The sequence below is a fragment of the Macaca thibetana genome, chromosome 2, assembly GCF_024542745.1.
Source record: "Macaca thibetana thibetana isolate TM-01 chromosome 2, ASM2454274v1, whole genome shotgun sequence".
NCBI classification, from domain to species: domain Eukaryota; kingdom Metazoa; phylum Chordata; class Mammalia; order Primates; family Cercopithecidae; genus Macaca; species Macaca thibetana.
Window position 1 is genome coordinate 41,032,847 of NC_065579.1, and position 16,561 is coordinate 41,049,407.

The 16,561-nt window shown below is 36.7% G+C and overlaps 2 protein-coding genes across 10 annotated transcripts in view; one reads left to right on the forward strand and one right to left on the reverse strand.

Moving 5' to 3' along the window:
- FAIM (Fas apoptotic inhibitory molecule) overlaps window positions 1-16,561 on the forward strand; it is a 296,369-nt gene that overhangs the window by 154,265 nt on the left and 125,543 nt on the right. The gene's annotated exons all lie outside the window — the stretch shown is intronic.
- The window catches only part of CEP70 (centrosomal protein 70), a 107,355-nt gene that overhangs the window by 4,672 nt on the left and 86,122 nt on the right, over window positions 1-16,561 (reverse strand). For all 9 annotated transcript variants that reach the window (XM_050779706.1, XM_050779707.1, XM_050779705.1 and 6 more), the window contains 5 exons: window positions 9,849-9,954; window positions 6,703-6,873; window positions 2,067-2,213; window positions 1,728-1,896; window positions 1,132-1,246 (listed from right to left, as the gene is read on the reverse strand). In XM_050779706.1, coding sequence (XP_050635663.1) covers window positions 1,132-1,246; window positions 1,728-1,896; window positions 2,067-2,213; window positions 6,703-6,873; window positions 9,849-9,954 — 708 coding nt within the window. The remainder of the gene's footprint in view (window positions 1-1,131; window positions 1,247-1,727; window positions 1,897-2,066; window positions 2,214-6,702; window positions 6,874-9,848; window positions 9,955-16,561) is intronic.

Genomic DNA, 16,561 nt, shown 5'->3' on the forward strand with positions numbered 1-16,561 from the left:
TGAGCCACTGCACTCCAGCCTGGGCAATAGAGTGAGACTCTGTCTCAAAAAAAAAAAAAAAAAAAAAAAAAAATTCAGTAGTCAGTAACACTGTGGGACGGAGGAAATAGGCCAGTAATAAGATATATGTTCCTTTTAAAAGCACCAACTGTCAGATTATGTAAGGGTTCTTCTAGGAAAACTTGCAAAATGTGGTTTATGTGGTATACATTGTATGTTTCCCTTCACATATGCTGTAATATAAAACTGGGGGTCAGGTGTGGGGAAAGTTGCTTTAACTATAGCTACAATGTTTTGATAATTTTCTAAAAATACCAGGTTTATGTTAGAGATGCCTAGTCTTTTAGAAAAATCCTTAGCATTTATCTTCTAATCAAATAAATATGCTATTAATGATTATTCAGTGGTCTATGGTAGTGTCCTAAAAATAGGACTTATTGATACGATCAGAACTTACATGATGTTGCTAACAAAGTTGGAATTTCTCCATATATAATATTCCCTGAGAACAGGCTTATGCTGAAGAGTTCCTGACCTTCTTTATAGGCTTTACAATCTATTTTTATCTTGAAAATACTTGGCATTTCCTCCATCCCTAAGGGTTTGAGATTATCTTAGATTGTCAAGTTACTTAAAAGATGCTATTCCAAGGCTGGGCACGGTAGCTCACACCTGTAATCCCAGCACTTTGGGAGGCCAAGGCAGGTGGATCACTTGAGCCCAGGAGTTTGAGACTGGTCTGGGCAACATGGTGCAACCTTGTCTCTCTCTCTCTATACACACACACACACACACACACACACACACGTGCACACACACACACACACAAATTAGCTGGGCATGGTGGTGTGTGCCTATAGTCACATACACACAGAAAAGATGCTATTCCAAACAGGGAAGGTAAATAAGTTTTAAAAGTCTTTAATTTCACCCCTCCATGAATTCTGGATAATATTTATTTTTATTTTTATTGTTTAGAGACAGGGTCTCACTGCATTGCTCAGACTGGACTTAAACTCCTGGGCTCAAGTGATCCTCCCACATCAGCCTCCCAAGTCGCTGGGACTACAGGCGTGTGCCACCACGCCCGGCCATTCTGGATGATACTTTGTAAACTTTTAAAACAAATACCTCTGGAGGTCTTCAGGTCCTAATACCTGCATAATCTGCTCATTCACATCTTCATTAATCAGCCTACAGAGTTTTCCAACAGTGCTTACCAGCACACACAATGAAGATGAACTATCTGCAAAAGAGAAATAAAAGGATATTTTAACAGAGAATTTTCAAAATTACATACATCAAACATTTTATGCTTCAGTTATCCTCAATTTTTTTCACTTAAAAATTTTTTTATCGGCCAGGTGCGGTGGCTCACGCCTGTAATCCCAGCACTTTGCGAGGCTGAGATGGGTGGATCACCTGAGGTCGGGAGTTCAAGACCAGCCTGACCAACACGGAGAAACCCCGTCTCTACTAAAAATACAAAATTAGCCAGGCATGGTGGCGCGTGCCTGTAATCCTAGCTACTCGGGAGGCTGAGGCAGGAGAATCGCTTGAACCCGGGAGGCGGAGGTTGCGGTGAGCCGAGATTATGCCATTGCACTCCAGCCTGGGCAAAAAGAGTGAAACCCCGTATCAAAAAAAAAAAAAAAAAATTATCTACTTTTTGTTAATTTACTAAAAATTCTTAAATGGGAGCCAAAAATGACAAACTAGATCATCACCTAATTCTAAGAGTTCTTGGAGGTTTCTCACAGCATTGTTCATTTCTCCAAGCCTAGTATAAACTTCATTCATTCGGGGATAGACTCCATTTAAAGAAGGCACATCAAATAACTTTTGGAAGTGAGAGACAATAGCTTGCAAAGTTTGAAAGTTTGGCATATTGCTGTCCTGTCCAAAAGAGAGGTAAAAAATAAAGAGTTCATATCTTAAAATAATCCCAAATAAAAACTTTTAAAAGACAAACAGAACTCTAGTAGAACAAATATTAATATCCACATCAAATTATCAATTTTTGAGATAAGAGAACATTAGAATGTGACCATTTATGTAAGTATTACCTTTTCCTTATTTTCAACTTCTTCCAACATAGTATCTACTATAAACAGCAAATCTTCAACTTTGATACCTTCATTTTCATCCTGCTTCTTCAAATTATGCCAAGGTACCAGTTCTGCAGATAGTGTTTTCAAGGACTTATACAAATCCTTTATAACAAAAGAAACTATATGGTATTATTGATTTAAATAATTTCAATAGTAACATAATAGAACATAACAAAATTATAAGTTTTATATATGTTTTATAAAATTAATAAAAAATTACACAGGTTAAATTATATATATATAACCATCAGTATTGTTTAATAAAAACACTATTACCGATTTAGAACAAGTCAGTTAAAATTAGGTTTCTCCAGGTAAACACAGGCTTTACAGAAAACATTATACACTGATTATTCTGAATCTGGGTGCTCTAAGTAATTTTATGTTATTTATTATTGTTCCATATTATTTCATTATTTTGAATTATTGATACACAAAGAATAAACTTGCCTTTGTATTTTGGTTTTGAGTATGTTATATAACAGCTTTATTGAGATGTAATTCATATACCATAAAATTTACCCTCATTAAGTATATAATTCAGTAGTTTTAATATTTTCACACATGTACAAACATCAGCACTATCTAATTTCAGAACATATCCATTACTCCAAAAAGAAATCTCAGACCCAGTCACAGTCCCTCCTTCCCCATTTTCCCTTCCCTGCAGTTCCTAGGGTTGATCTCTAAACTACATTATATTTCTAAGGATTTGCCTATTCTGGGCATTTTGCATAAATGGAATTATACAATAAGTAGTCTTTGATGAATGGCTTCTCTCACTTAGCATAATGTTTTTGAGATTTATCCATGTTATAACATGTATCTCCAGGCAAGTTTTCAATGTGAAAGGTTCCCCAAATTTATTCTACATTATAATACTCAGTTTTCTTGGCCTAGTTGTGGTGCCCTAATTGATTTTAAACTGTGCACAATGGGCAAGGCTACTGAAAGTTTAGAGCTCTAAACTGATCAACTGACAAATATTTACTGAACATCTACTACAGGTTGAGAATCCCTAATCTAAAAATCTGAAATGCTCTAAAATCTGAAACTTTGAGCAACAACATGACACTCAAAAGAAATGCTCATTCGAGCGTTTTGAATTTCAGATTTTTGGATCAGGGATGCTCAAATGGCATATATTCTGCAAATACTCCAAAATCTGAAAAAATTCTTAAAACACTTCTAGGCCCAAGCATTGTGGATAAGGGATACTCAATCCATATGTGTATGGCACAGTGCTTGGTCCTTCAGAACAATGCTGTTCAAAAGAAATGTAATGTGAGCCACAGGAATTTTAAGTTGTCTAGGGCCACAGTATGGAAAGTGAAAAGAAACATGTGATATTAACTGTAATAGTATATTTTATTTAACCCAATATATCCAAAATATTATCATTTCAATATAAAAGCAATATTTTAATTTTTTCCATACAAAGTCTTTTAAATCCAGTGTATATTTTACACTTATAACGCATCTCAATCAGGACTAGCCACCTTTCAAGTGATCAATAACCACATGCAGCTAGAGGCTACCATACTAGATAGCATAGCTCTAGAGAACAGAAAGAAGTACAAGAAGTTCCTTCTTTTTCTAACTTATTTTAGTACTTCACTTGGCATTCTCCACTTAAGGCTCAGACTTCACATATTGGTATCTTTAACCTTTCAACTGGTAGGAAGGCAGTTACTATTATAGTAATTCATAGCAATAAATTTCATGTTAAATGAATGTTTTACCATCAGTGCCACTAGAATTTGAAAAAAAAAAAAAAGTCAGCAAATAACAGCATAATGATATCTTTATTAACCAATGCTCCAGCAACAAGGCACATTTATAAAGTAATCTATGGTAAAAAGCACACCCAATCTAATACATTTTTGCTTCAGAATAAAAGAGTATTACAAAGCTAAGAAGAAAAGATGTTCTGGTCTCCTAAGCAGTGACAGGATGGTTGTAGCACAGTCTATCAAGTAAGCTCTGAAAAATATAAGAGTCTCCTAGGTTCTTTACATTGCCCAGTTGTGGAGATGTAGAAGTACTACCATGGGCCAGCCTACCGTGTATGTCTGGCCTCTGAAGCACTAGAGAATAGGAAAGCGAAAGTATTCAAGAGTGTACTGGGTTGGGGAAAGCTACAACATCTGTAGTTCACCTTTCTTGGAAAGGCAGGAGGGAAAAGACACAAGGATGGAGGCGGCTGGCTCCATGTCTTTCCCAGCCTTCTTTTCTTCCAATTTTTAAAACTAGTAAAATACACATAAAATTTACCATCTTAACCATTTTTAAATGTAAGTTCAGTGTTATTAAATATGTTCATAATGTTGTGCAACCAACACCACCATCCATCTCCATAACTCTTTTCATCTTGTAACACTGAAACTTTATACCCATTAAACAATAACTTCCCATTTCCCTCCTCCCTCTAGCAATCACCACTCTACTTTGTCTCTATGATTTTCACTAAGTATCTCATATAAGTGGAATTATATAAGTGGAATCTTCTTGTGACTTATTTCACTTAGCATAATGTCCTCCTAATGTTCACCCATGTTGCATGGGTCAGAATTTCTTTTCTTTTAATGGCTGAATAATATTGCAATATATGTATACACCACATTTTGCTTATCCACTCATTCCTCAAACCTATCCTACTCTTTAAAGCCAAATTAAACTGAGCGAAAAAACTAATAAGGGAAGATGGTTGTCCCAAACTTAGAGGTTGTTACATATCAAATAACCTTTAATATGAGGCCTCAGAGAATCTCATGCAGTTTCTTAATTCGGACCCTGAAACTGTAGTATTAATATCTGAAGCACTGCTCAAAACCCATGAGTTACTCCAACGGCAGAAGTAACTAATTCTTAATAATTTCCTCTTGGGTGTCCTCAGAATATTCTAATTATAAAGTGAATTCCTTGCCTCCTCCTACTCAGAAAACTATACAATAGCAAGAACTCACCACCACGGCAAAGCCTTTCTTGGGGGCTATAATCAGAGTGTTCTCTTTCTCCTCCAGACTCTAGAGCACAAGTTATCTGCATCATTCACTCAGAACTTCATCACAGGTAATCTATTTTTATGTCACTCATTTCTTTTAATGATATCATAAATGATTACATTTTGTTTCATATTTTTAAGTATATTTTGTCTCTCTAATTAGTGTGAATCTTGTGTTCATCCCATAATGGCTTAGCATGATAAATGTTTCATATTTTTAAGTATATTTTGTCTCTCTAATTAGTGTGAATCTTGTGTTCATCCCATAATGGCTTAGCATGATAAATGATCAATAACTATCCATTAATGTGATTCTTCCCTTTGTCTTCTTCCTCTTCTAGTCTTTTCTTCTAGGAAGGTTAGGGCTTTTTCTAGTCCTTCCCTTCTGAGAAGGAGAAAGGTGGAGTCAGCACTGTTCCCTCCTACTGGGAGAACCCTCTGACAGGCAATGATTGAGGAAATACCATGATTTACATGATTACTAATTATTTTACACTCTTCTGAGATACAGACTGGAGGAACTCCGGCCTATAAAGTAAGTATATTAATCCAGCACTGTCACTCAATCAAAATGTTTGTGTATTATGTAGCTCTGTCTGAGCCCTATATAAAAAGGCAAGTAGAAATTTTAAAAAAATTAACATCACCACTCCCAATTTTGTTGTCTTGGGATATATTATTCTGCTTCATTCCTTTAACAAATATTAATTGAGCACTTGTTCATCAGGAGGATCTTGGGGACATATCAGAACAAATAAAAACACTGTCTTCAGGGAGCTTATACATTCTTAACAGATATCTTCTGCATCACTTGTACTTCATGTAATAAGACTTCTGTTGCAAACACTATTATTGAATCACATTTTCATTAACAGGCGTATGCTATGTATTATATTAGTTACTAAGAAATCTAAAGTTTAAAGGGCAAAGAAGTTAAATACTACTGATTTCAACTATTTACCTTTCAGCAAACTAGTTAAAACTGAAAAAACCTGAAACCATGCAATACACAATAACTCTATAAAGTAAATAAAATGTAGTCTTCCATGAATAGATAGGATAGGGAAGGGTAGGGTTGGCTGCTAGCTTACTATCTGTTCTAGAGAATAAGCAGAAATGGAGACAAGCTCAGTTCTGAGAGACAGAAAATAAAGTGTGAAGAGAGAGAAAATATCCCCAATTATAACGAAATGAAGGATAAGACATTACATCTGAAGAGGAATAAGGGCCAGGAAAATCGTAGCATGGACATACCAAAAGGAGGCAGATGAAGGTAGAACAGGGAAAAGCCTAGAAGTACAAAGTGGATCCACTATAGATTTTCAATAAGGAAATTAACCCAAAAATTTCTTGTTTGGTAGAGCCTTAGAGGAAGTAAAGCTTACAGTAATGACAACATCAAAACAGTACGTAAAATAGATATGTAAGTAGGAAGATTTCAGTTTTAGATAAGTTTTTTTAGCTTTACAGTTAACAAACAAAAAAATTAAACCCTATTTAATTTCTAGCCCTAAATTAAGTCCTATAAATAAAGCACATAGAGTCCAATAGATGTTCAAAGCATATAAAGAATAGTCAACCCCTTACCTTTAAGGATGTCAGTTGATCTGCCCACATTTCTATTATAGGAACAAGATGCTCAAATCCACAATCTTGAATAAGATCTTTATTAAAATTTTGGGCTCCCCCTTTGCTCTGTTTATAAATTATTACTGGAGCTCTTGGATTGTGAATAATTGAATTGATGCTACACAGCACCTTTAAAAAAAACATAGTGTATTTAGTCAAAATACTTATCCTATGCCTACAAAGTTATATATTTTAAAGGAGTGCTTTATGTCTATATTATATACATGCATTTCATTAAATATACAAAGAATTATCACAAGGAATTGGTTCATGCAATTATGAAGACTGACAAGTCTCAAGATTTGCAGTGAGTAAGTGAAGACCCAGAAAAGCTAATGGATATTTGCAGTCCAAACACAGGCAGACTGAGACCCCTGCAAGTGCTAATGTTTCAGTTTGAGTCTGAAGGCAGGAAAAAAAAAGTGTCCCATCTTGAAAGCAGTCAGCGGGGAGGAGTTCCCTCTTATTCAGCCTTTTGTTCTACTCAGGCCTTCAAATGATTGGATGAGGCCCACCCCATTAGGAAAGGCAGTTTGCTTCACTAAGTCTACTGATTCAGATGTCAATCTCATCCAGAAGCATCTTCCCAGACACACATCCAGAATAATGTTTAACCAAATATTGGGCATCCTATGCCACAGTAAAGTTGAAACAAAATTAACTAATACAAACACCCATATAATCACTACCTAGGTTCAACAATTGTTAGTATTGTGCCATATTTGCTATCTATATTTTTAGGTGAACCATTTGAAGAAACTCTGCACCCTGAAATAATAAAGCGTGCATCTTTTAAAAGTAGGTATATTCTCCTACAAACCCACAAGACCGTTATCAGACTATTTAAGGAAATTAACAGTAATCCCCAGGCTGAGTATGGTGGCTCATGCCTGTAATCCCAGGTTGAGGCAGGAAGATCACTTGAGCCCAGGAATTCAGGGCTGCAGTGAGCTATGATAATGCATTCCAGACTGGGCAACAGAGCAAGACCCTGTCTCCAAAAATAATATCATTGATGCCTGGATTGAATTTTAAATATCTTAATATATTAAGATAGTATACTATTTGACTATAACCCTCTCCCCATAAGTGATGAGTTCTACCTTAGATATCATCCAAGGATAAAAAGGGAGACCCCAAAAAGCATGTTTAAAGAGAGAAGAATAAAGCCATTTCCTATTACCACCATCAAGTTCAGCCTATTTAATAAAAAGTTTCACAATATAAAGATAGCATTTTGCTCCTGAATCTTCGTCCCTGGTCATACTTCAAGATATAACTAATAGGCCTCCTGGTAATATGACTTAATATGTTTATTATATTACTTCAGATGTTTATTTAGAAGCTTTTTAAGTCCAAATTAGTGTAATTCAATATTTCACTTCAGATTGATGTATGTATATATGTTTTATTTATTTATTTGACAGAGTCTCACTCTGTGGCCTAAGATGGAGTGCAGTGGTACGAACAGAGCTCACTGCAGCGTTGAATTCCTGGGCTCAAGTGATCCTCCCATGTCAGCCTCTCAAGTGCTAGGACTACGGGTGCACGCCACCATGCCCAACTAATTAATTTTTTTTTCTAGAGATGTGGTCTCACTATATTGCTCAGGCTGATCTCAGACTCCTGGCCTCTAGCAATCCTCCTGCCTCGGTCACCCAAAGTGTTAAGATTACAGGCGTGAGCCACCATACCCGGCCTGAATTCCCCCTTTAAAGGACAAAGTCTCTCAAATTGAGTCTCAGAAACAAAATGAAATCCAGTTACATACTGGTACAAGAAAGTCTAAAACAAAACAGTTTTCAGAAAGGTGCTTGGTTCCCATTTACAATAGCAATAAAAGTTATAAAATACCTAGGAAATAGCAAGGTATTTCCTAACAAGAAATATGCAAGAGTTAAATTTAAAAATACACAACACTTTATTGGAGACTATAAAAGATGACCCTGATGAAAGTACATATTTCTCTGAATGTGATGATTCAAAAAGGTTAAGGTGTCATTTCTCCAAATATTAATCCATAAAGTCAATTCAGTTTTAGTTCATCTCAATGGGATTTAGTTTTTAATTTGAAAACTGTTCATCCAGAAGAATAAATGTGCTAAAAATATAGCCAATAAAATTTTTTTTTTAAATGACAGGATACTTGCCTCAAGGGCTATTAAAACTTATAACTATAGAAATTAATATATGGAAACAGTTGAGAAATGCAACAGACTAGAGAATCTAAAAACAAATCTGTGCATATAAAGGAATATGATCTATGATAAAATGTTATTTCAATAAAGTAGAGAAAAAAGTAGCGTATTAGACACTGCAAACACAGACACCCAGAGAATCCAGGTATGAGTATAAATGAGTGAAGTAAGGATGAATAGCAACTGGCTAACTACAGAACACATGCTCATATCTGACAAGGGAAAGGCCTAATTCTGCTGTGATAATAACCATGCAGGAATTTGTTGCCAGATCTTCTGACTTTTTAAGAGAAATTAGAAATAGCAGCCTAGAAAAAATAAAATATCTTAATTTTTAAAAAAATGAATAATCTAAAATTTAAAAATCTTATGTGTACCCAATAAAATATGAGTGAAAGTCCAGTTCAGTCACTAAACTACCAGGTTTAACTGCTCAGCTATTCAATAAATGATCTGTAAAACTAGGAAGGTGAGATTCCCTATATCACACCATATAGAAAATTAATTTCAGATGAACTAAGGTCTCTACACAAAAACAAAGCCATACAAGGACCCTAAGAAAACAGATTTACTTATATAATAATAATAGCAACAAAAGAAACAAGAAGAGGGAAAATGGCTTACAGGGGGAAGGAAGGAAAAGGATTATAAAATCTTTAAAAAATCTTAAAGCTCTTTACTAACCTGCTTTGAACTAGGCCCAGAGTCTCCTTTAAGTAGTAAGATGAAGTCTACAATGTTTTTAGTCAAACCGTTAGTTATATCACAGAAAGACAAAACAGAATAAGTACACATAAATATGAGGTGCAAGTATTCCTTACCAACTGATAATTTATTACACTGCAACTGATAACCAAGATTTATGACGAACATCAGTCTTTTTGTCATGAAAAATCAATTCAATACCTGAAAGTATCTCTGGTCAATTAGGGCCTGTTGCTGATTATATTTGCTGGGCTCATCTTTTTTCTCTGTGTCCTCAGCCTTCTTAGGACTAATAAGCTCCTGTAATCTAAAAGGGAGAAAAAAATCAAGATAATGCAAAATTATTTCCTAGACACTGGACCAAGATGATAAACTAAGTAAATGATCCAGTCACCCTCCCAACAGCCTTATATCAGTTCACTTATATGTATGTGTGCACACATATATGTATGTATATTTATAAACATATATATATATGCCTATATAGAGTTAAAAAAAATTTTTTTTTGTGACGGAGTCTCTCTCTGTCACCCAGGCTGGAGTGCAGTGGTGCGATCTTGGCTCACTGCAATCTCCGCCTCCCGGGTTTACACCATTCTTCTGCCTCAGCCTCCCGAGTAGCTGGGACTACAGGAGCCCGCCACCATGCCCGGCTAATTTTTTGTGTTTTTAGTAGAGACGGGGTTTCCCCATGTTAACCAGGATGGTCTCCATCTCCCGACCTCGTGATCTGCCCGTCTCCGCCTCCCAAAGTGTTGGGATTACAGGCATGAGCCACTGAGCCCGACCAGAGTTTAAAAAATTTTAAATCATATTGTCACTGGAAAACAAGAAGGCCCTCTCAATAAATAGCAAATCTGAAGGAATCTCTGAAGACAGAAGAGATCAGATGGAAGAAGAAAGTTCTAACCAGCCCCCAACACCCACAAAAGACAGCACAAGAGAGAAATAGGATGATTTCAAAGGATGGAAGCGACTTCCATCCAAGGTGCTCCAAGCTTACAGACTATAGATAAAGGGAGCAGGAAGCGTGGGAAGGGCCACTGGTTTGGGTACTGTAGCAGGAACAGCTAGACGTTTGGTCCCTCTCTCTTTGTATTCTACTAACAGCAAAGAACAGACAACGGCGATGCCTGGGCCAGTCAAGAGGGCATGGAGATCCAAGAGACCATTATTCCAGGTGGCTGCTAGAATGCTGGGGGAAAGGAGAGTCTCTTTACCCAGAAATACAACTATGTATAAGTGTATCCACCTAGTAGCAAACACTTGTCCTTCTCCAAATATCTAGAAGACAGCTTGTAATAATCTTTCTCCTCCCTCCTCATGCCTTTGAAAACAGTACCGTAGTACATGCTGATCCGTAGTTTCACTTTCCATGGTTTTAGTTACACAAGGTAAACCAGGGACCAAAAATACTAAATGGGAAATTCCAGAAATAAGTTTTAAAATTTATTATTATTTTTTAATGCGCACTACTCTGAGTAGTGTGATGAAATCTCATACTGTCCCACTCCATCCTACCTAGGATGTGATTCATCCCTTTGTCCAACTTATCCATGCTGTAACTGTATACACTACCTACCAATTAGTCACTTAGTAGCCATCTTGGTTATCAGATCAACTGTTGGGTATCACAGTGCTTATGTTCAAGTAACAACCCTTATTTAACTTAATAATGGCCCCAAAATGCAACAGCAGCAATGCTGGCAATTTGGATATGCCAAAGAGAAATCATAAAGCGCATCCTTTAAGTGAAAAGGTGAAAGTTCTCCACTTAAGAAAAAAATTGTATGCTGAGTTTGCTAAGATATACAGTATGAATGAATCTTCTACCTGTGAAATTGTGAAGAAGGAATAAGAAATCTGGGCTAGTTTTGCTGTTGGACCTCAAACTGCAAAAGTTACAGCCACAGTGTGTGATACATGCTTAGTTAAGATGGAAAAAGTGGCTGGGCACGGTGGCTCACGCCTATAATCGCAACACTTTGGGAGGCCAAGGCGGGAGGATCACGAGGTCAGGAGTTGTGAGACCAGCCTGGCCAACATGGTAAAACACCGTTTCTATTAAAAAAAACAAAACAAAAAAAAAACAAGCATAGTGGTGTGTGCCTGTAATCCCAGCTACTCGGGAGGCTGAGGCAGGAGAATTGTTTGAACCCGGGAGGAGGCAGAGGTTGCAGTGAGCTGAGATCATGCCATTGCACTCTAGCCTGGGCAACAGGGTGAGACTCCATCTCAAGGAAAAAAAAAAAAAAAGATGGAAAAAGCATTAAATTTGTGGGTGGAATACATAGACATAAATATGTTCCAATTGATGGCGATTGGGTTTGGTTCTGAGGTCTCAGGTATCTACTGGGGGTCCTGGAACGTATCCCCCATTGATAAGGGGGGACTACTGTAGTCTCTTAATAGTCCTTCAAATTACCCCTCTTCAATTTGAGTATGCCATCAGTTTCCTGCTGGGACTTCAACCCACTAAACTGACTCCTATGACTCATTAATGATGTGCTCTGCCTGCTGTTTGTAAAAACAGAATAGTAAAACTCCATCATGTCATTTTCCTGTTGAAAAACAATCAATGATTTCCCATTCCTTTATCTGCTAAATCTAATTTCCTTGGGCTAGTGTTCAAAACTCTCCATGCTGTTAGTCCTAACAGAGTATTTCTTTCTTTTTTTTGGAGATGGAGTCTCACTCTGTCACCCAAGCTAATTGGGTCATGCAGTGGCATGACCTCACCTCACTGCAACCCCTGCCTCCCAGGTTTAAGCGATTCTTCTGCCTCAGCCTCCCAAAGTGTAGCTGCGACTACAGGCATGCGTCACCATACCTAGCTAATTTTTGTATATTTGTTTGTTTGTTTGTTTTTAGTAGAGAGGGGGTTTCACCATGTTGCCCAGGCTGGTCTCAATCTCCTGACCTCAGGTGACCCACCCACCTCAGCCTCCCAAAATGCTGGGATTACAAGAGTGAGCCACCGCGCCCGGCCAGTCCTAACACAGTATTTCTCCTGACTCCTTTCTTACTTGATTCTACTACTTCCCTACAATTACACCCTCCAGTCACATATATTCCCCTTATATTCACTCAATTGCTATTCTCTGCTATTTCTAGTGAGTATATATATATTTGGCCCAAGCCAAATTATAAATGACTTCCTATCTATTTACTACATTCACATTCTTCAGTTTTGCCTAAAGGCAGTGCCAAGAGCATATTATCCAGAACAAAAAAGGACACAGAAAAGCTGATGTGGCCTCTAGAAGGACTAGAAGTAAACTGATATATCTGAATTTAAATGTTAGTTCCTTTCACTTAGGTGAAAATGTTCAACTTACCAATGAATTGTTTGCAAATCTGATTAATAAATGTTACACTGTAGATATACAACATTTTTGCTGTCAGTGCAATAATCTAAATATATAATTGCATGTACTGATTAGTTACTCTGGGAAATGAAATGTGATTCTACTAACCAGATGAATAAAGAGATATATCCTCGCTTAATAATTACAGTAACTAAAATTTACTGGGAGCCTAATGATGATAACTAGTAGGTACTGAGAGCCTTCCCTATGCAGGAATTCTAAGCACTGTACATGTATTAACTCATTTAGTCCCATTGTTTTTCTAAGTTTATATAAGACAATGATTAGTAAAAGCTGGGGACTCAGGAAACTGTTTCACTTAGTCTCACAGAAAATATCTGCCATTAACAGTACTACTGAAAAACTTCACATTCTGCAAAATCATGCAAGTAATTAACAGGGCTCAGGAGAAAACAGTATTAGAAACCAAACTACTTACAACTGATGTAGCTTTAGAACTGGAGAATAAAAACAATAATTGGTGCCTCAGGAGTTAAGTTGGACAGATCAAGCATGTCTGGAGGTTGCCTCAGGATATATTAAAAATGCACAGACAACAAAGAAGAAATTTTGGCTTACCCATGCCAAGACAAGAAGACTGAAGTGGAGCCCTGGGCCAAAGAAGCTGAGGTTAAAATGGGCAAGGGAGGAAGTGCAACTTGCTTCCAGCCTATAGTCTGTCTAATGCTGGGGGTCAGGGAAGGAGCCCAGGGTACTGTTGGCTCATTCTAAATTTTCTTAAACGAGAGCTAAAAGGGCACTTGTCTATGTACTAGCAAAGCTTGCGCCCTTCCTGAAGGCTATAACTATTACTGCTGTTATTATAGTGCCTTGAGTCTAGGAAAAATGATACATGTACGATATAACTTCCATGTTATATTGATGATTTCCTCATTTTCTATCTGCATGACTTAATTGTCTTTTTAGAAACCTGTGTTGTAGCTGCCTGGGCTGTACTCAGAAATATGGTAGAGTTGTTCTACAGTATCCAGAGCAGTCAGGAAGGGCCTGAAAGATAATAAAAATCCCCTAGGAGTGGCTAAGGGGTACTCTGCATGCTTTGCAGACTCTTACTCCATGTATTCAGCAGCAGCAACTATGTTTTTTTGTAGACACTGAGAAAACAGAAAACTGTACCTCCAACTTAAAATATGCTGTGTTATCTATTTTGTATAGCCATCTCCATAAGATAACTTTCCATGTGCAGAAACTTTACAGCTTTTAACTGTGTTCTGTTAGAGCTTTTCCGTGATATCACAGTGGAATAAGATCCATGCTGGAGATGAAGAACAAGTTAAAAAAAGGACTGCCAATTTTGTTTTTAAAAATTCCACTAATTTAACTACATTAATGCAAAACACATAGGTGCATCAGTGTGAGCTTTTCAAAGCTATATTGTTCGCCGAGTCTTTTACCCTACAATCTTAGGACTTCCTAAGACAGTTAGTGATGAAGAGAGGGGTGGTTCACTTCAACCCAGCACCAGTGCCAAACTCTGAAGGCAAGTGTTTCTCTAGTTGAAAAGTCCAGCTCCTGGCTAAAATCCAATGTGTTATATTTCAGGCACAGCCATAGGTAATTACAAAGGCTTTGCCTAGATCTCTTGCGGGGAAAGCTGTCCTCTCCACACCAGACATGATGCACAGCCTGTGCACTGCAATCTCTGGAGACAGTTGCAGTCAAGGACACACCACCTCCTTTCCTTCCTGAAAGCTATACTACTACTACTGTTATTCTAGTGCCTTGCCACAAGCATTTCTGCATTCCTACCCTAGGCACCTCCATTAGGGGCCTCTTGGAGCTTAGACTGAGTCATGTGTCAAGTACCTCTATCCAAGATCTTCTCATTGGTGGAGAAGCCTTAATTAAAATACTTTTCTCCACTCTGACTCAGTCCTTTTCCACTCCTAGCCTTTCTTCTCCCTACACCTTAAAACAGTAGGAATCTTTTGTGCAGGGCTCCTAGGCAGTGAGATGGTTCCCCCCACCTGGGTGTATGTCAGACTGTTCCTCGCCTGGTGCTATTCCAATAGGGAAAAATGCAACATGGAGGAGTCAGCCCTTTTCATTTTGGCCTCTTGTTTATCCTATAGCAGTAAGTTAACAGTTTGACTGTTAATTTCACTTTGGCTCATTGGTCTAACCACTTCAAGGACTGTCAGCTCAACACAGAGTGGCTGTAAGATTTTGTTTTTCCCCTAGCAAAACATAAATACTATTGAAAAATTAAATGAAATTAGTGTAGTACCTTTGTTTATCTTACAGAGGCAGACTTATTTAATCACTTCCTAACAAGGTAATTTTATAATCAGCCTGTTTGTAATAATAACTCAAGAAGAGTCCATGTTCTCCCACATTAAATTGTTAATAGCCTTATTTGACATTGAAAGTTTGTTAACTACAAATCTAAAAAAAAACACAAACTAACTCAATTTTCTTTGGTTCCAAAAAGAAAAGAGACTATACCCTCTTCCATTTCTTGTAGCATTTCCTTTGGAAAATCTGTAACTATAAATCCTTTACTCTCTTTAAGATGTACATAAATCTTATTAAGAGCTAAATAAGGCTCTTGCCAGTTTTGAATTTCAGCAATGTCTTTCTTGGGGGCTTTGGAATCATTTCTTTGAAATGTGAACATCTCGGAAGATGGTACCTTCTTTACCTGACTCTGTTGGAATTTTGTCTAGGCTCCTGGCCCCAAGTTGTAACCTCTTACTTATCAAAAAACAATAGAAGTTTTTATTTTTCCTTTAATACAGATAATTAACATGTATATAATGGATTGTATCTGCCTGGCTATACAAAAAGGTGACATTTCTTTCTGTCCTTGCAATATCTCTAACAGATTGCCTGTAATGTGCGTCACAATCTGATTGAATCTGATTGAATTCAGTAATAAAACTGTTTCTTTTTTTTTTCCTACATTTGTAAAGAGAATTCACTGGATGGACAGGAGAGTTTAGTTTTAATTATTTCCCCAGCATCAGTAGTACTCTGAAAAAATATGCTACCTCTGGCACTACAGAAATAAAAGTTTTTTAAGTTTTACCTTGAAAAGTAAAATTTTTTAAGTTTTTTAAGTTTCTTTAATTTTAAATTTCTTAAGTTTTAAAAATATTTTCTGTTTTTTAAGTTTTACCTTGCAAAGTAAAAATTTTGTAAGTTTTACCTTAAAAATTTTTGTTTCATTGAGTGTTCTGTTTACTTCTAACTGTATGGTATCTAAGAGTATAAGTTTTGGAGTCAGAATGATTGGATAAGGATCTGATTTCTATTCAAGTTCTTCCATATACGAGTAACCTGTATAACTTGGCTTAATTATATAACACTCCCAAATTTGTTTCCATGTTTCCATGTCTAGATACTACCAAAGTTATAAACTTTAAAAAGAGATTTAAAAACAAAAACACATCATTTCTTCAAAATTTAGAGGAAAAATATAGCAGAAATTGGGTCTGAATCATAATTTTAAAGGACCATAATAAAAGTCACTCTAAAGACCAGAGCTCAAATAAACAATAACAACAATATATATCTATATGCAGT